The sequence below is a fragment of the Myotis brandtii genome, unplaced genomic scaffold, assembly GCF_000412655.1.
Source record: "Myotis brandtii unplaced genomic scaffold, ASM41265v1 scaffold793, whole genome shotgun sequence".
Classification (NCBI taxonomy): domain Eukaryota; kingdom Metazoa; phylum Chordata; class Mammalia; order Chiroptera; family Vespertilionidae; genus Myotis; species Myotis brandtii.
In genome coordinates, this window is record NW_005371193.1 from 1,329,955 (window position 1) to 1,349,518 (window position 19,564).

The window sequence follows — 19,564 nt, forward strand, 5'->3', positions numbered from 1 at the left end:
CCACAACCTGGGCATGTGCCCTTGATCGGAATGGAACCTGGGACCCTTCGGTCTGCAGGCTGACGCTCTATCCACTGAGCCAAACCAGCCAGGGCTCTAGTGAATTTCTTGAATCATCAAGTTTGAGCTCTTGAAAGATCCTCAACTGAGAGGCACCTTTTCCCTAAAAGAGAACACCCTGCCAAGAGGCGTAGGCGATGCCTTCCCGGTGGCTTCAGATGGACCGTGGCTTCTTCTGTTTGATAGTCAGGAAAGAACTGTGTCCTGGGGCCTTTTCATCCCCAGCCCACCCCATCCCCCGACCCCACCCCCCAAGGCTGGCTGAACTGCAAGAGCCGCGAGGACAGGTGGGCAGCTGCTTTCAGGCAAAACCCAGAAAGAAATCCCAGTCTCTCTGTTTTATTTTGGTTTAAAAATCAAGTCTGGTGACAATGGAAACTCCTTCCCTGCTCTCGACTCTCCTTTCTGCCCATGTTGACAGTAGCCGGACTTGCTAATTCTGGCTGGGGTTTTTCCCTCCCGGGTGTTTTTCTCTTTTATCTTCATCAATTAAAGAGAGCTTCAAACTGTCGGAAGGTATCTGGGGTTTTGTGTATATTTTTTTCTATAATTCTGTGGGTCTTTTCCCAGATACATACTTTATCTTAAATTAACTTCTAACTTAAGTTTCCGCCCATGTGACTTCCAGCGTGAGTTACCAGAAACCACAAGAGAGAGCGTGAGAGCCCCACAGCGAACGACATGTCCCTGTGGGGAGCAGTGCCTCTGCACCCCAGAGTGAGGAGGACACAGGGGTCAGAGGTGGCTGCAGGGCGGGCAGAGGAGGGACCGGCTGAGGGGGTGGGCTGGCGGCCTGGTGGCCTGGGAACAGTCAGGAAGGGAAGCCAGCTGGTGACAAGAGAGCCCAGCGGCGTCTGGGGCTGCGAGGAGAGCCCAGAAGACTGCAGCCATGCCTCACAGCTCCGACAGCAGCGACTCCAGCTTCAGCCGCTCTCCCCCTCCTGGCAAACAGGTAGCGTCCCCCTTTCCTCCCTTCTCCCGTCTGATCCTCCTGGGGGGACACAAAGAGGGACAGGCTCCCTTGTCTGCCCAGGTTGCTGAGGAGCGAGGGACTGGCCGGGGGCGGGAGCAGTCGGTTAGACTGAGACATGGTATTTGCCATCGAGCGGAGCCTGTTGGCAGAGACCCTACTCCTTCTGCCCATTCTGCCCAAGCCCCCTGCCCTCCTCGTCCTCCGATGGCGCCCATGGCCTCCGCCTCACCTGGATGCCCACCCCGTGAAGCTTTCTAGGAAGCCCAGAGGAGAATGAACATCAAAGAACTCTGGTCTCTCACAGGAAAGGCTCTACGTTCTCCAAGGCAGTAAATCACAAGAGGAGGAGCCTCAGAATGGGCTGCTGGCAGGCACGACCCAAAGGCTAGAGACGTGATGTCCCAGGAGACAGCTATCAGGGCAAGAGAGAAAGGGGTCAGGGAGAGAAAAGGAGGAAAAAAAAAACAAGTTAGAAGGAAGGGGAACCCGGGCAGCTCGGAAGGCTCTATCTTCTATCTCATCTCCTGGGGCACTGCCCCTGTCACTAGCACAGCCAGCAGAGGGATGCTGGCTGCGGCCAATACCTCCCTCCCCTGTGGCTTCTGGACAGGAGGAAGGAAATAAATCAGGAGGTGACTGGAGACTTGGAGACATATCCTAGCAGCTCAACTCAGCTCCAGGGAAACCAGAGAGATTGAGGTAGAGATTCTGGGGCGTTTGGAGTCTAGATTGTGACTTCTAAGTCCAAAGTTTCCAGCTTGGGGGTTGCCAAAAATGGGGTACCCTGCCTGCTTCACAGTTTCTGGGGTGTTCTCTTGACCACATGTCTTGACATCCTTCTCTATAGGAAGGCTTCTTTCTCTTCCAGTACATCATTGGATTAAAATGTCTTCCATTCTTTTCTTAGCACAGATATCCAAGAGGGCTTTCAAAATGCTGCTGCCAAAATAGAAGTAATGTAACATTGGTGATGCATTAACAGGAGAGGAGCGGGTTGGGAGGAGTCCTAGCAGAGACCTCTAGAGGGCAAACAATCCAGCCCTCTGCCCAAGAGGGTGGCTCAGATTGCCTGGAAGTCTGTACTCTTCTTAGGAAGGAAATTACTCATGGCTTCCATGGTAACCTGGTCCCCATCCCCCTTAGAGGAAGAGCACTTCCTTCCTATCTAACCCAATGCCCTCCTACTGCAATGGCTGGAAGTGTTGGGCAAGTTAGTGAGACATATGCTTGGTGAGCACAGAGTCTTGCCCTAGGAACGGCACACCGCTAGACTGGGGGGACTTGCAGAAAGGTTTCACTCAGACTCCTGCAGCATCTGGGTGATGCTGGAGCTAACCTCTCTGCCCAAGCAGAGGACATGCCCATCTGTGAGATGTACTGAGAGAACACCCAAGGTCCCCTTGTCCTCTTAAGTGTCCATTCACTACCTGCCACGGCCAGGTAATCTTCACCATTAAAGCCAGTCTTGACCTCTTGAGCTCAAGGTCATGGGGAATGTCAAGATCACTGTGCATAATGAAAGGAAATGCAGGGAAAGGAGAGACAGATCTAGGATGGGAACCTCAGCCCAGGGATGCAGCAGAAGGCACATTCTCTCTTTATGGGGTACAAGCCACTTGTACAGAAGCTGGCACATAGTAGGTGCTCAAAAAGTTTTGAAAAGGGGATGGGAACCTCAGCCCAGGAATGCAGCAGAAGGCACATTCTCTCTTTAATGGGGTACAAGCCACTTGTACAGCAGCTGGCACATAGTAGGTGCTCAAAAAGTTTTGAAAAGAAACAACAAGAAAGTTCTGAGCCAAAAAGTGAGAGAGTAAGGGTGGAGCAGCCCTGAAGAGGGGGAGAGGTGATAAAACACCCTTCATCGCCTTAACCATCTTTTCCAAATACAGCTCTATTGAGGCCTCAAGGTCTTTGCCCTCTTCCTGTAACTTTTGGCCAAAAAAATTATAGAGACGTAAGGGAGCCTAACAGAGGGCGGGGAAGAGTTCCCTTTTCTATTTGGCCTTTTGGTAAATAGGGGGTGGATGGGCAAATGAAACAATGAAGAAATGGAAGGATGGATGGATGGACATCAAACAGCAGGAGAGCCTGCATTTGCTCAGAAGAGAGAAGCAAGATGTGCCTAATTCTCATCATATCTGCTTCCCAGGACTCATCTGACGATGTGCGGAAAGTTCAGAGGAGGGAGAAAAATCGCATTGCTGCCCAGAAGAGCCGACAGAGGCAGACACAGAAAGCTGACACCCTGCACTTGGTGAGTGCTCAGACCTTTCTTCATCCTCTTGAGCCTTAGACTTTGCTCCCTGCCACCCATGGATGCTTAGACCACAGCTCTGAATCAGCCTGCATGGGGAGGTGGATGTAGAGGGAGTAAGAAGAAGGGTGAGGGCTGTGGGGTGAGGTGGAAGAGGAGGCTCTCCTTTTAGTGTATTGAGAAGATTCTGGCAGGGAATGAGCCAGAGGCTGAAAGAGAAAGGAGCCCCTTCTTGCTGACCCCTGAGGAGCAATGAGGGGCAAATGAGTTGAGCATGGGAAGCACAGAGGCTGAAAGGAAGGCAGAATCACCTAGGGGATGGAGTAGCCAGAGAAAGCTCCATCCCTCATGAGCCTAGAGAGCAGAAGGGAGGACTGTCTCTGGGAGGAACTTAGAGGTTGTGGAGAGCTTTGGGGAAGCCCAACATCCCACAGCGCTAGGGTCTCATAGAGTCCCATCCCCTGGGAGCCCAGTTGAACAGCCACCCTGCACTTGAGGCTAGGAGGCCCATAGGGTACTGCACGTTACTTCTTTTTTTTCTGAACATCAAGGTTTTATTTGGAAACTTCTCTCTTTAATCATATCCCAAGGGGGTCTGTGGAATATGTGGTTTCTAGTGCACTAACTTGGGATGGTCACCATCCTGACTGAGTTGCTTCTAGTCTCAAGTTTTCTAGAGTAGGCCCTGACCCCTGGCTTGAGCAGGGGCCCTGATCAATGCTGAATTGCAATTCCACCGGCAGCCCAAGACCCCAGTTGGTGTTTCTAGATTCTGGCTGTGTGCTTTGTCAGCAATACTCCGTACTGCACGTTACTTCTTTTTTTCTGAACATCAAGGTTTTATTTGGAAACTTCTCTCTTTAATCATATCCCAAGGGGGTCTGTGGAATATGTGGTTTCTAGTGCACTAACTTGGGATGGTCACCATCCTGACTGAGTTGCTTCTAGTCTCAAGTTTTCTAGAGTAGGCCCTGACCCCTGGCTTGAGCAGGGGCCCTGATCAATGCTGAATTGCAATTCCACCGGCAGCCCAAGACCCCAGTTGGTGTTTCTAGATTCTGGCTGTGTGCTTTGTCAGCAATACTCCCTCCTTGTCTGCCATACCTTATCACCTGGCCTCTCTTCACTCTGCCCCTTAATTTGGTCCTTGTCCAACTAACTCTTACTTCACTGGCTCCTTCCTCTTCCATTTACTCCACTTTCTCTAGCAACTCTGCCTTTCTGCCCTGCCTCCTGAACCATCCCCAAACCTCCAGCATCCTTGCAACTCATTTCAATGGTAAAAGGGCATTTGGCACCAAAAACGAATATGCTTGTGTTTATTTGAAAGATTAGCAATGGAAATCAGCCAGTTAGAATAGCTGATTCCATTTTATCAAGAAAAAGTAAGATGTTTATGTGTGGTGTCAGACGGGTTTTAGACTTGATCGGGGTGATCAATTTGCAAGGTATAAAAATGTCTAATCACTATGCTGTACACCTGAAATAAATATGTATTATTTCTCAACTGTAATTGAAAAGTAAATTTATAAAAAAGAAAAAGCAAGATGCAGTTTTAGAGAAAAGATTGTTAAGCTTTGTGAGGAAGCAGAGAGCAGGCTGCACCAACATCTCTGATGGGATGCTTGTGTTTTATTGGAAATATAATCAGCATATCTTCCTTTGCATACTAACATAGTTTTAAGTTCATAAATATTTGTTGAACTGAACAACAAAGAAAAAGAATGAATGAACAGCAAGTCTGTTCCTCTCTTTGATAACTGTGATCAGCAGTCCAAATATTAAGTTGTTGATCCTGCTACTGATATGTTCTCCATGATTTCATTATGGCGTAGGGCAGGGGTCCTCAAACTTTTTAAACAGGGGGCCAGTTCACTGTCCCTCAGACCGTTGGAGGGCTGGACTATAGTTTTAAAAAAAACTATGAACAAATTCCTATGCACACCGCACATATCTTATTTTGAAGTAAAAAAACAAAATGGGAACAAATACAATATTTGTATTTGCATGTGGCCCGCGGGCCGTAGTTTGAGGACCCCTGGAAGCCTTAGGGTCTCACAATACTCCAGTTTACTATTTTAAGCTTGAAAATCTATGATCACTCACTTTGTCTCTATCAGAGTCTGATTCTAATTCAATATTCTTTAGAGCAAGCCAACAAAACAAAAAAGAAAGAAAGAAAGAAAGAAAGAAAGAAAGAAAGAAAGAAAGAAAGAAAGAAAGAAAGAAAGAAAGAAAGAAAGAAAGAAAGAAAAAAGTCAGAAAGGATAAAACCTTCCGTTTTGTGCAAGTAGACAATGTCCTGAGACTGGAAAACTGCTATAAACTTTCTAAGTTTGCAACTTTTTTAAATATAGAGACTAAGTATAGCTCAGCAGCTCCGCAGTCGAAAGGACAGGGTTTGAATCTCAGCCCCATTGCTTGCAATCTGTGTGAGCAACCTTAGAGACGTTCTTCCCCTCCCTCCGATTAAAATGGGAAATGACAGTTACTACCTTATAGAGATAGTACCTATAGAGTTCAACACGGTGCCTGGCATATAACAAATATTCAAAAAATTTAAGTATAATAAGAGCAATATTAATAATAGTTATTATAAGAAACAAAATAAATCATCATACTTATATATTTTTATATATTTATATAATTAGTTATGATTATTTATTTTGCTTCTTATAATAATAAAATATGTTATATCTATAGATCACAGAATTTCACAGAAAGATGTCTTTAAGGCTGGAACGTTCAGACACACTTTTGATGCTTCAGACTCCTCTACAACACTCCCCCACCCCGGAAATGGTTCCAAACTCATGCCTGCTCACTTAGCATGAACAAAGGAGTCTTCCAATCTTCAGCTGCACCATTGTCTCCTTGTACATTCAACCCACTGGGGATATATCAGTGAGGGTGCTATGTTTGTTTCTTTGCTGTGGCAACGCTGACTCAGTTCTCTCACTCTATAAGAGTTAGAACCAAAAGATTTAGCCCATCTGATTATACTAGCCATGACTAGATAAGGATAATCTCTGGGGTTTGGAGTTAACATTAACACCCCCAACCCCAGCCTCAGTCTCTAGAATGTTCCCATCTTCTCCACACCTAGACACAAACTCCTCCCCACTCCTTTCTTTTGAGCACCACAGATTTCACCTTCACTTTTTGCCCAATGAGTAGGTCACATCAGAGTTTACACAGCAAGCTTGGTTTGCAGCCAATGCAACTGATGTTTTTTGACTTCAGGTAGAAACTTTTGGCCACCACATATAAATCTGTCACCATCAAACGGAGAGTTTGGCTCTGGTCTCAATGCTTATTTCCTCTCAGGTGGTAATTACCCATCTTCTCCATCCATTAGCCTCTTATGTTTGTTATTCAGGTAGAAAATCTTCTGGTTATCACCAACATCCTTAGGGTTGAGTGCTTGGTTTGCCCTGGACTCCTTTTCATGCTTGGCTCCACATGCTGAGGTTCTGGAACTGTTCTCTGGCCCTCTGACATAGTCATGGGACTCATCTATCAACACTTTAAAGACCAGGGTTTAGAAACTACTGTGAGTGCAGCATCACATAAGGACCATATTTGTATTCGTGTGCTAGGCTCATATATACTAGGATAATGCCATCTTCTCCATTTCAACATTACCACAACTATCTATCTTTAAACTACCAAAAGAATTGTCTTGTTTTTCCTGTGAAATTGGGGGATACTTATTACTTAACATTTTCCATGTCTATCTTTAGTGGTTAACAAGACACTGTATATTAATTGCCTTTAAAATAACACAGTAGGGAAGACCCTCTTTTGATGATTGTATTTAATCTCATGCAAATGTTACAACATCCAGCATTGACTATCCCTCACATAAACCGGATCAAGTACTTCTTCTCATAATATCAATAGAGTCCATATTCTCTTTTTAAAAATATTTTTTTATTGATTTCGGAGAGGAAGGGAGAGGGAGAGATAGAAACATCAATGATGAGAGAGAATCATTGATCAGCTGCCTCCCGCACGCCCCCTACTGGGGATCGAGCCCACAACCTGGGCATGTGCCCTTGACCCGGATCAAACCTGGGACCCTCAGTCCACAGGCTGATGCTCTATCCACTGAACCAAAACAGCTAGGGCTCCACATTCTGTTTTAACTTTCTTCTGGTTGGGTGTCTCACACAGCACCCATCACACTAAATTCCTCTTCTCCCACAGACAACTATAGAGTTCATTAGGTTTAGTACAGACATTAATTAAAATGAGAAGGGCATATTTTGACCAGTTCATTTTCAAAAGATATCAATAGCTAATAAGTGGACCCAAAATAATCAGCTGAAAAACTTAAAAATGATAAGAGAATCCAGTCAGCTTCCAAAGTTAACACAAAGGTAATAACTTTCCTATATGTAAACCATGACCAATTAGAAAATTTAATTGGAGACAATATCCCATTTATAATACCAACAACAGCAAATTGAAGGAAGGAATAAATTTAACAAAAAATATGCAGAACTTAATCTTTAAGATCTATAAAATTATTCTAAGTGACTTAAAAACACTCAAAATAAGTGGAAAGGTATACCTTATATAAGGATAGCAATTTTGTTAAATTAGTCTAAAATTTAATTTAATGTGATCCCAGTAAAAGCCCAATAGGACTTTCTGGAATTTGGAGGAGAACTACATTAGCTATTCTAAGTTCCCAGAGAAAAATTACCATGTGAGAATTTCTAGAAAAATTCTGAAGAAGGAGGGCAACTAGAAAAGATTACCTTAATAAGATATTAAAGGGAATTACAAATGTAGAAATAAAAACAATATGAAAAAGAATATTGGATAGAATAGAATACAGAAATAAACCTTAAACAAATTCAAACTTAAGACCCAATCACATCTGTCAATTCCTAAGACACAAGTTCAAATGCAAAATGAGTAGGATGGCATTTCAGACCAGTGAGTGAAAGCAATTATTCAATAAATAGAATCGGGACAACTGGCTAGCCATTTGGGGGGACGGAGGGCGGGGCGGGCGTGGAAGCTAGCTTCTTTCTTTCTTTTTTTAAATTGTCTAAAGTTTTAAATATGTCTCCTTTCTCCCCGGTCTTTATTTCTTATACAACTTACATATAGAATAAATGTTTAAAAAAGAAAGAAAAGAAAACTAAAGAAATTTGGGGGAAATGAGCATTAAAAAATGTATCTTGGAATGGAGTTTTTTCCACATAAAACACAAAACCTTGAAGCCATAAAGGGAAATATTGCTAGACATCACCTTTATACATAAAAGTGAAATTTTCTATACAGCTTAAGCTACTATGTGCAAGATCAAAGGCAAATGGTAGACTGGGAAAAACAACTGCAACACATATGACCAAAAAAGGGCATATTTAGTTAATATGTGAGAGCTCTTCTGAATAATAAAATGATTGACAACCCAAAGAAAAAAAATGAGCGATGATTATGAATAGGCATTTTACAGGAAGAAAGAAATAAATGGCAAATAAATATGGAAAAGATGCTTCTTTTCATAATAGTTAGTGAAATGACAAGTAAAGCAATATGAAAGTCGCCTGCCAGATTGGCAAAGACGAAAATGCTACTAATACGTGACTTTGCCAAGGCATTAGAGAAGCAGGTACCACCACACATTACTATAGGGGTATAAGTCGGCACAACTCCAGTAGAGGGCATTTGACCATGTCCATCCAATTTATAAGTGCACACCCTGTTACTTGGCAATTTTACATATCGGAGTCTATTTACACAATTATGTACATGTAAAGATCATCATTGCTGCATTGTTAGTCAGAGCAAAGAATGGAAACAAGCCAAATACCCAGCAGTAAGGGACTAATTAAACTATAATTTGCTCGTTCAGTGAAATACAATGGGATTGTTAAAAGAACAGGTTACATCTGTATGTGCTAATCTGAAAAGATTATCAAACTTCTATATTCTTAAGTGAAAAAGGTGTGAACATGGCACATAGTTTGCGCCCATGCATGTTTCTAATAAAAACAAAAATTTATCTGTGCATATATATATGTGTAAACTTAACATTTTTCAAATAACTGTTAATGGTATTTACTTCTGAAAAGTAGGATGGAAAGTCTAAAGCAGAAGAGAAATACCTTGCATTTTTTACCTTTTTTAATATACTTTGGATGTTTTTATCATCTGTTTTTATTTTTGTAATATAGATATTTAAATTCTCAACATTGATCATTACGACATATGCATTAGGATGATTTCTTTTCAAATTTTGACTTTAGACACTGAATAGTCTTCCACTGTGACATTTTATCCTTTGCACATCCACAAATATCTCAGTCCTTTGGGAGAACCATCAGTTAAGATTTATAATGAATAATCCTAATGTCTACAGGACTAGACAAGCCATATAAGGGGTGGCAAATTTGTTTCATTTGTGTGGCCATCCTGGCTCATTGTAGTGGCTCTCGGGTGCGTTGCAGTAGGAAGGATTCTGAGTCAGTGGGAAAGAGAGTTGAGACCAATTGAGAAGCTTTGTTCACGAAAAGGCTAAAAGTAGAGGAGATGGTGGGCAGATAGGAATAAGAGCTCAGAGCTGTGCTGTGCAAGTCAGATCTGGCCTTGAGGGTGGAATTGGAAGCAAGATAGAGGAACGGGGCCAAATCTGAAAGCTGAAACTTTAGGTACTCCCTTTGATAGGGGCAGGACAGGTGCTTGCTAGGGGCTGGCTCCTGAAGGAGTCTCGCACTAGTTTAATAAAAGAGGAAGGTTTACAGGTTCCAGAGCAGATCTTTAATGCCGTATCTAGCAAACATCACAAGTGTAAATTATGCATGAAATCAAGCTTTAAGCTGATACTATGAGAAATAAGGTATTTATAACTGGAAGAAATCTGAGTAACAGAGGAAAAGAAGCTCAGCAAAGATGTTAACTTCCCAGGCCTCCTCAGAATAACACTATTGTTCTTGGTCCTCTGGAGAGGCCTGAAAGACAAGTCTGCCTATAGTCCCTTTTCACTCACAGAGCTCTTCTGCTCTCTCTTAGAAAGCATTCCATAGCTTTATTGGCACTGAGAAGCTATAAAAATAAAACAACAATAACCAAAACCACAAAGAAGCAATGTTCTGACTAGTTCCACCCTAAAAAATTCAGTGTAAAATCAGTGAACCATCTGTGGAAAAGAGACATTTCTCATGGCTTCTATTGCTATGAATTTTTTATCAAAAACATATTAATTGAACACATGACTGTGTACCAGGCACTGTGTTTTACATGCACTACCTGCTGTACCTCATTTAATCTGTACAAAAACTTTACTTTGCAAGCCCTATGTTAGGTTAAGTAACTTGTCCAAGTTCATAGAGCTTGTAACTAGATCTGTCTCACTTCAAAATCCGTCTTCTTAACCACTAAGCTATATTGCCTCTTTCTTCAGACTCTCATAAAGATGTAGTCATCTTCCATAGCCTATATCCTCCTTGAATCTCTTCCTGAATTTATTTTTTGTTCTTTAAGCAACATCCTCCAAAATTTCACTTTCCTCTTCCATCATGAGGCCTGGTCAAAAAAGTAAAGATGTCTCTATGAAATATATCAATATCTCCACTGAAACAATATTTTTTAAAAAGCTGTGTAAGGATAAATAATAACATCTTATCTGTGACTACCCTTTGGAGCAGCAATTTCACTTTACAAGAGTTTGAAGAAAAATGTTGCACAAAGAAGCTCAATTCACCATTATTTGTGAACAGTAAATATTATATCAATATTATAGAATTGGACAGATGCCCAACAATAGGGGATTATGCATATTATGATACACTCATCCACTATCATTTGTGCTGGCTTTAAAAATGACTGTGAAGATTGTATTTATCAACACAGAAAGATGACCATGACATAGACCAAGTGAAAGAAAGTAAGTGACAAAGAGGATGCGGAGCACAGTCTCGTTCATGTAAAATGTGTGGGCTGGGGTCATGTGTGCATACAGAGGTGTCTGGGAGGATGCTCTCCAAAAGACTCACAGTGAGTAGCTCACTTTACTCCTAGTACTTTTCTGTTGTTGTTTTTTTTATTATGATGCATGTATACCATCTTTAATCAGATTAAAAAATTAGACTCTTTTCTTTGTGAAGCTGTCCTCAGCAGCACCCAGCCTTCTTTCTCTTAAAAAGAATGGAAGAGTCTTGCCAAAGAGCCCAGCCCGAGCAGCTTGGGGGTTTTCTTAGTCTTCTTGGTAGGACTCCGTCTGGCCCCCTGCTTCCTAGGAAGCATAGATTGATTCCACAGGACAAAGTCCCCTTCAGATGGTGGGTTATCTGTAGAGAGTCCTGTCAGGGTCCACATGGTAGCTTACCGAGGGAGTAACAATAATGACTGTCAGATTCCCTTGTTTATAGAATCGCAGATTTAAAAGGAGATGCATTAGGCCAACCTACTCTGTTACCAACGAGGACACTGATGTCTTTCTCTAGGGCAACCAAGATCCCAAACTTCTTGACTTTTCACCATTAGCTTAAAATTTTTAAAAATTATTTATTGATTTGAAAGAGAGAAACACCCATTTGTTGTTCCACTTATTTTTGTATTTATTGGTGGCTTCTTACATGTGCCCTGACTGGGGATTGAACCTACAACCTTGGCATATGGGCATAATGCACTAACCAACTGAGCTACCTGGCCAGGGCCCCACCACAAGCTTTGTTTTGTGCCATATTGCTAAACAGGACTTTGTTATGCAGATGGTGTTGCTCTCACATGTCCTTTTGTAAAGAGTAAACCAAGAATTAGGCAGTATGTCTGAATGCCCTAGAGACTCTTCCACAACAGAACGCACGCATACAGCAAGAGACCAGAAAGGGAGAGTCTAAGATTGAGAGGGCCTGATGTTTGTGTTCCTTTATTTTAAAAGGTCTTAAAGTTGTAACCCAAGATTAAAAGGACAACGACATATTGGGGAAAATATTTTCATCAAATGAAATAAATGCAAATTTAATGTTTATGCTGTAGAAAGAACATCCTTTTTAAGAAAAACATCAAGACTCCAATAGATTCGTGGACAGAAGCTATGAACATAAAAGCTTATGTAACATTTTCCCTACCAAAATGAAAATAACCCTATTTTCTATTCTGATTTTGAAAATGACACACACGAAGGGTTTCTCAACCTTGACACTATTGACAGTTTGAGTCAGATAAGTTTTTGTTGTGTGGGGGTGGGGGGGGGAGGTCCTATGCATTGTAACATGTAAATTCTATGAACTAGATGTTAGTAGCACCCCCTCAGCCCCAGTTGTGACAATCAAAAATATTTCCAAACACCCCCAAATGTCCCTTAAAGGGCAAAATTGCTGCTGTACCAAACAGACACATAGCAAGTTCTTCCTCTGTAGTAATCAATAACTTGTAACATTATTTTTTAAATAAATTTTATTGATTTTTTTACAGAGAGGAAGGGAGAGGGATAGAGAGTTAGAAACATCCATGAGAGAGAAACATTGATCAGCTGCCTCCTGCACACCCCCTACTGGGGATGTGCCCGCAACCAAGGTACATGCCCTTGACCGGAACCAAACCCGGGACCCTTCAGTCCGCAGGCCAACACTCTATCCACTGAGCCAAACCAGTTAGGCACTTGTAACATTATTAAGAAATTTTCAAAAGGCTAGTTGGTCAAATAAAATATTTAAAATTAGGTTGTAAGGAAATTGATGTATGCATTCACTGCTGGTGATGTTGCACATCTTCCGTTACCCTTTTTTAGTAATACAGCTTGCTCAGTAATACTTACCAGGAACTGGAAGCCTGGCTGTGCCCTATGCCACAGTAATCTCACTCCTAAGACTCTAGGAAATATTTGAACAAACAAACAAAAACTAGTGTGGATCAAGATGTCCACTGCAGCATGATTCAGGATAGCAACATTTTGATAGAACCAAATGTCTGACATTAATAGACCATCTTAAGTAAATTGTGGATCATCCGTTTGATGATATAGACATTAAAAATAATAATTGTGGTGATTCTAACAAAATTATGGCAGGAAGGAAAATACCTATTGTATCTGTACTATGATTGAGATTTTATAAAAATAGGTATTTTATGTTTGTTAAAAAGGACAAGATGGCAACATGCACAAATGAAAACAATCTTGTTAGAGGACTAGGATCATGGCCGTGTAGAATTTTGAAAAAATACCTTTAATGTAGTTATGCTGTATATTTTTTATTTAAAACCATAAGAAAATGGTCAAATAGCGAAGTGAACTCTGGATTAAATAATAGATAAGAACAGAGAAGATGTCATTGACCTGGAATTTGGGGGTCAGGTTTTGATAGGTCTTATAATTTATCCTCCAAATGGAAACACTTTTGAGAGTGAAAAGAGGCTCTAGAAACAACTATGCCAGGACAATAAGTACGAACTGGAACTGTCCCAGTAAACATCTGGTCATCCTAGATTTAGAGGAACCAAGAAGGGAGACCTGGAGTTCTCAGGAAAATTCAAGAGTAGTCATAAATGTCAAGGCCAAGCAGAGGGGACTAGAGTCCTAGCACTAAAAGGTCATCTCCTGAACCTGAGGACCCTGTAATTAAAATATTTTCTGGGTATGTGCCCTGACTGGGGATTGAACTCACAACCCCACAAGAACATGCTTTATTGCTAAGGAGGTGGGGTGGTCCAGGAAATTATGCACATTCCTAGTACTACTGCTAATGTCAGCAGAAATGATTCCTTCTGCTGTACAAGTACATGATGGCCTCCTATGTGCCAGGAGCATTGAGAATACATCAGGGACAGACTGAGTCCCTGATTTCATGGACTTTACATTCAATTGGACGTCAGACTGGAAAACAGACAAATGAACACACGAATCACACGAAGAGGCTTTGAAGAAAATCAAAGAGTGTAATTAATGGTGACAGTGACTCTGAGGGATGGGGATGAGGACAGTGATCAGGGATGGCCTTTCTGAGGCCCTGACATCTGAGATCAAATGTGGGTCAAAGAGGAGCCTGGGAAGATCTGGGGAAAAGGTGCTCTCAGAAGAGCCTTGAGGCCAAACTGAGTGGAGCCAGTCAAGGGTCAGGCAGATGCTTTGTGGGACTGGGGACCGTGAGGGAGTGAGGAGGAGCTCAAGAATAAAGGCAATGGTGCTCTAGGAAACAGGAACCAGATCTGGGGGGCAGAGGAGTGGTCAACAAAACTACTTCAAATCCTGGCTGGGGAAGATGCCTGAACATAAGTCTGACCTACAAAATCGGAAGCGATAGCACCTCAATGGGCTATTTAAGAGTTAAATGAGAGAGCAAATACAAAAACTAAGTAATAATGTTATTTTATGTTTGTTTTGCATGTGGGAAAAGTTGTATTTACTCATTTGGTTAATGCAGAGAGCCTGGCATTTTCTTACAAATTAATCAGATGAAGCTATCTGTTTCATTTGGCTTTTCATTGCAGCTGGTCAAGTCTCCTTCCTTTGGTATAGATGGGGAAAGTCAAGTCTGAGCTAGCGTTCTTAAGGTGGTGTAATTCTGCTACTTGCACCCCATAGCTTTAGTTTGGGGAGCAAACGTGTTGCTAAGCTGGGGTTCAACATGGACTTTAAAAAACAAAAAGATTCTCTTACACTTATTTGTAACTATCCTGGAGTTGCAAAGTGGGAGCTATGAAAGTACTTCAATGGTTGGTTAAACACTCCTGGGAAGTTTCATGGGCATCACGAATTTCCTTAGTGGGCTCTCCATTTGCAGGTCTCAGATTGTGGTAAATGATTACCGATTCCAAGTTGCCAGGCACTGTCCTAGTCACTGAGGACAAAACAGTGAAGACAATGATAGTCCCTGCCCTCACGGAGCTCAATAATTCAGAGCTAGTTGGATAATGTTGTAATTAATGAGATTCTAAGAGATGCCCTACCTCTTGTCTTTCCATCTTAAAAATGAACTATTGTGGGCTATTTGAAATTGTTTTCACTAAATATAATGTAGCAGTAATAATAAAGCACTTTGCCTTAAACAGGCATTGACTTTCAGAAATTTTTTTTTTACTTAGAAATGTTCTTCCACCCTTTTAATGTTCTTTATATTTATACTAGAGGCCTGATGCATGAAATTTGTGCAAGAGTAGGCCTTCCTTCCCCGGCTGCTGGCATTGGCTTCCCTCTGGCACCCGGAACCCAGGCTTCCCTCGCAATCCCGGAAGGGCGTCAGGTCAAATTAGCATATTATGCTTTTATTATTATAGGTTATTTATATATATATAATAAAATTAATGTAATAAAATTCAACCTTGTATATATTTTTATATATTCTTACATTATTTTTAAGACAAATCAGCTAATGATGTGATTCTCAAACTACTTGTTCATTTAGCTCACCTGGGAAGTATTTTTAAAAATATGGATGCCAGAGACCCACTTCAGAACAATGAAACTGAAATCTTTTGGGGGTGAAGTTCGTGAATGAAGGTTTTTTAAAGCTCTTTGGGTAATGGCAGTGTGCAGCCAAGGTTGAGAATTGGGAGCAGTGACGTTTGAACTTTGTCAGGAGCATGTGGTAGAATGTGAGGAGTGAGTGTGGGGCAACTATATGCGTATAACCCCAGCGCTCAGTCTCAGAACCCTGGCAGCTTAAAGGAACAAACAGCCCTAGCCAGTTTGGCTCAGTGGGTAGAGTGTCAGGCCCGTGGGTTTGATTCCCGTCAAGGGCACGTACCTTGACTGCTTGCGGGAGGCAACCAATCTATGTGTCTCTCTCATATCGATGTATTTTTCTCTCTCTCCCCCTCCCTTTCACTCTAAAACCAATGGGAAAATAGCCTCAGGTAAGGATTAACAAACAAACAAACAAAAACCCACAAAAGCAGAACAAAGTTCAAACCTATGTACTGCTGGCAATTATTCGTTGTGTTTGTTTTTCGGGACTGGGCTTGCTAGTGATAACCTTGCTAACTGGAGGTATCCGTCAGGAGTGCAGTCAGTTACAAATAATAGAAAACTGTCAAACAGAGTCACACCTAAGTCGCGGTTTATTCTCTCTCATAATAAGACATTCAGAAGCGGATAGACTAGGGCTAGTGCGAGGATGTCATCAGAGCACCAAGCTCCCTCTCCCTTGTCTGCACAGCCATCCTCAGTGTGTGACTCTCGTCCTCAAGGCTGCCGTCTGGCTGCTGGACCTCCAGGCATCAGTCTGTGCAGAGGGAGGGCAGCCTTTGTCCTGGTGAGGCTTTGCCTCTTTAGTTGGGAAGGAATGCTCTGCCCCATAGGTACTCCTGCTTACATTTCATTGGTCAGAATCTGTCACATGGTTTAGAGCAGCCGGGTATTTGAGGAGTTCTTTCCCCAGCCTCTCTAGAGAAAAGTAAGGGGAAGGGGTTGGGGATAGATGCTGAGTGGGTCAACCTACAGTGTTTCTCACAGATGAGGTCAATGAACTCATAGTCCCCAAAGCCAAGGAATGGGTGACTGGACTCCAGACAGGGTCCTGAGGGCCTGGCTGGTGTGGCTAAGCATCAGGTGATGATGCAGGTGCTGATGGTCTTAGCACTTCAGCTTTAAGGCATGAAAGTGAAGATTTCTCAGAATCAGACATATACATTATTCAGTGCAAACACCTGTGGTTTGTGATTCTTCTCCTTTCCTCCTCAGGTAAGGAACAGGAGTTGGGGCTAATTTCCCCAGGACTGGTAGGAGGCGTAGGCATAGATCCCATGATGGCCGGGGCAATGCCCCTCTCTCAGTTTGCAGACTTCTCCAGGAATGGGGGGTTCTGCCCTGCATGTGCATTGGGTGGATGGGGGTTGGCAACCGGTGGAGAGAGAACATAAAACTGGGTGTGAGGGATATAAGCTTCACATGCTATTCTCGTATTTAAGTGTGGTTGAGAGCTAAAATGTCACCCTACCAATAAGTGTATGTTCTGTTCATGAAGAAACACACAGGGACTATTTTCCCTTTCTGGAAATTGTGATTAGAATATTCAAGGAGAAGGTCAAGGCACTCAACCAGAGCTGGCAGGAAGGAGCCCAAGCCCTGCTCAGAATGCCTGGAGAGTCCCTGTCCGAGCTTTGGGCGAGAGCCTGCCCTTAGCCTTGGTCCCAGCTGGCTTCCCTGTGGTAAGGGACCTGCCTGGGGATTCCCCATCATTCAAGAGCTCTTTGAGTGACCCCCTCCTTGGCCCCTCCAGTAGGGAATTCCCCAGAATGTTCCCACACCCCCATGAAGCCTCTTTCTTAGCCACCCCCAAGCTGCTTGTGGTTCATGGTAGGAGTGGCATCAAGTAAGCCCACAGGTGAGGGTGAATGGTGAACATTAGCATTTGGATTTTCATGAGATAGGAAAAGAGGGAAGATTAAATTGGAAATACAACAGGGCTGAGGCCTCACAGGAGATAATTATCAATAAGATTTAAACAGACTTCAAAGTCAAGAGAGGATAGTGGGCTCCTCTGAAGCCAGACTGCCTCAATTCAAATACTGTTGCTGCAACTTATAAGCTGTGTGACCTTGAACAAGTTACTTAACTTCTCTGTACCTTAGATTTTCTTCTTCTGCATAATACTGTTATTTACCATATTGGGTTGTTGCAAAGATTAAACATAATGATAACTGGAAGGTACTTAAAAGAGTGATTGGCACATGGTAGCATTCAAAAAATGTTAGTTATTAAGTCACACTGTATTATTCTTTTAAAACTTTGGTTCCTACTAATCTTTCTAATATAAATTGAGTTTTCATACCTCTGTCCCCAATACACACACACACACACACACACACACACACACACACCCCTTCTCAAAAAGTGGGGGTTAGAAGCTCTAGTTTGCTGATACATCCAGGTAGTCAATTTGGGATCTGAAATATTGGAGAGTTGAAGAGGACTTTGACATCTTCTATCCCATGTGTTTTAACACTCAGTGCACATTAGAATCCCCTGAGGAGCTTCAACAATGCAATGCCCAGACTGCACCCAGACTGCTTAAATCAGAAACAAGCATCAGTACTGTTAAAGCTCCCCAGGGGATCCCACTGATCCCAATGTGTGGCCAAGGTTGAGACTCATGGTTTTGGTCCAGTCTTCCTGTTCCAAAGTGAGGCAATGGGCTCAGTAAGGGTCACCCAACCAGGATCAAGATCCAGGACCCCTGACCCCAGTTACCACTGATGGAGCCCACTGCTGCCTGGAGTTAGTTAGCCCTCTAGCAGAAGAGCTGGACGGGAGATTCCCTCCCAACTCAGGGCAGGAGACAGATGCCCTGCTCGGTGATTGGAAGAGTGTGACCTACTTAGGGATCCTGTCCTGTGCTGATTAAGGATCACCCAAACCCAGACCCAGTTTTCTCTTGGGAGACCACAGGGCAGCCAAGGACTTCTTAGTTCAGTCAATCGAGTCACCAGTCTCTGGGGAGCATGTGTTGGGTGGGCTAGAGAGAGCCCAGGGCTGAGCTGTGGGGAGCCCTGCGCTGCTCCTTTGTGGTTATGGGGCTTTGGATCCATCACTCATTTGAAGCTTATGGACCTCTTAGAAACTACGTGTCTTGAGGTCAATCCTATAGCTCCTTTTCCCAGCAGCTGCTGCCATAGTCATTTTGGGGGGAGGGAGGAGTAGGCTTGTCCCAGGGCTCAGTTGACCTCTTCTGTAAAGTGGGGGTAATAATCATAGGGGCCTTCCATGTCCACCTTGGAGGGTTATTGTGAGGGGCCTGAAGAGCCTAAATGAATTCGGAAAAGTGGAAAGCAGGTTCCATGGAGGACAAATGCAGGCCCACCCCTCCCCCCCTGTCACAGAAGACATGCATATAAGCGGAAATTTTCCTCCCAAATATTCCTCTCCTCTTCCCCCTCACTGAGTTCTAAGTTTCCAGCCCCTACTGGGAAGGTAGGGGAGGCGATCACTGTACTTCTGTGTAAACTGCTACTCCCATGACCGTGTTTGCCAGATGCTCCTGTGTGAGCCCTTTCCAGGGCATGACTGCCCCAGCGAGGGTCAGAGTGGACCGGGCACTGGGAGGTGGGGATGTGGAGGGAGGAAGCCCCAGAGCAGCCGCTTCCTCCCGCAAGGGAAGTCAAACTCTTCCTCTTGTACGTGTGTGGCTGGCTGCCTGGCCCCTGAGCTGGCAGCGCTGGTTTGGGGGGGGGCGGGGTGAGGGAGGGAGAGAGGGAGCAGGAAGCAGTCTTGCTCCCCAAGGCACAGGCAAGCTTGTTGTCTTAGGAGGTGGTTTTCTGGTTAGAGGCGGCAGTGGTTATGATTACCCCCCCCCCCCCCCCCCCCCCCCCCCCCCCCC

General features: G+C 43.3%; 1 protein-coding gene across 1 annotated transcript in view; it reads left to right on the plus strand.

Moving 5' to 3' along the window:
• Positions 1–709: 709 nt before the first annotated feature.
• Positions 710–19,564, plus strand: part of BATF (basic leucine zipper transcription factor, ATF-like) — a 22,707-nt gene continuing 3,852 nt past the window's right edge. The window contains exons 1-2 of the mRNA XM_005883591.2: positions 710–1,012; positions 3,186–3,290. Of these exons, the coding sequence (XP_005883653.1) occupies positions 950–1,012; positions 3,186–3,290 (168 nt within the window). The 5' untranslated portion in view covers positions 710–949. The remainder of the gene's footprint in view (positions 1,013–3,185; positions 3,291–19,564) is intronic.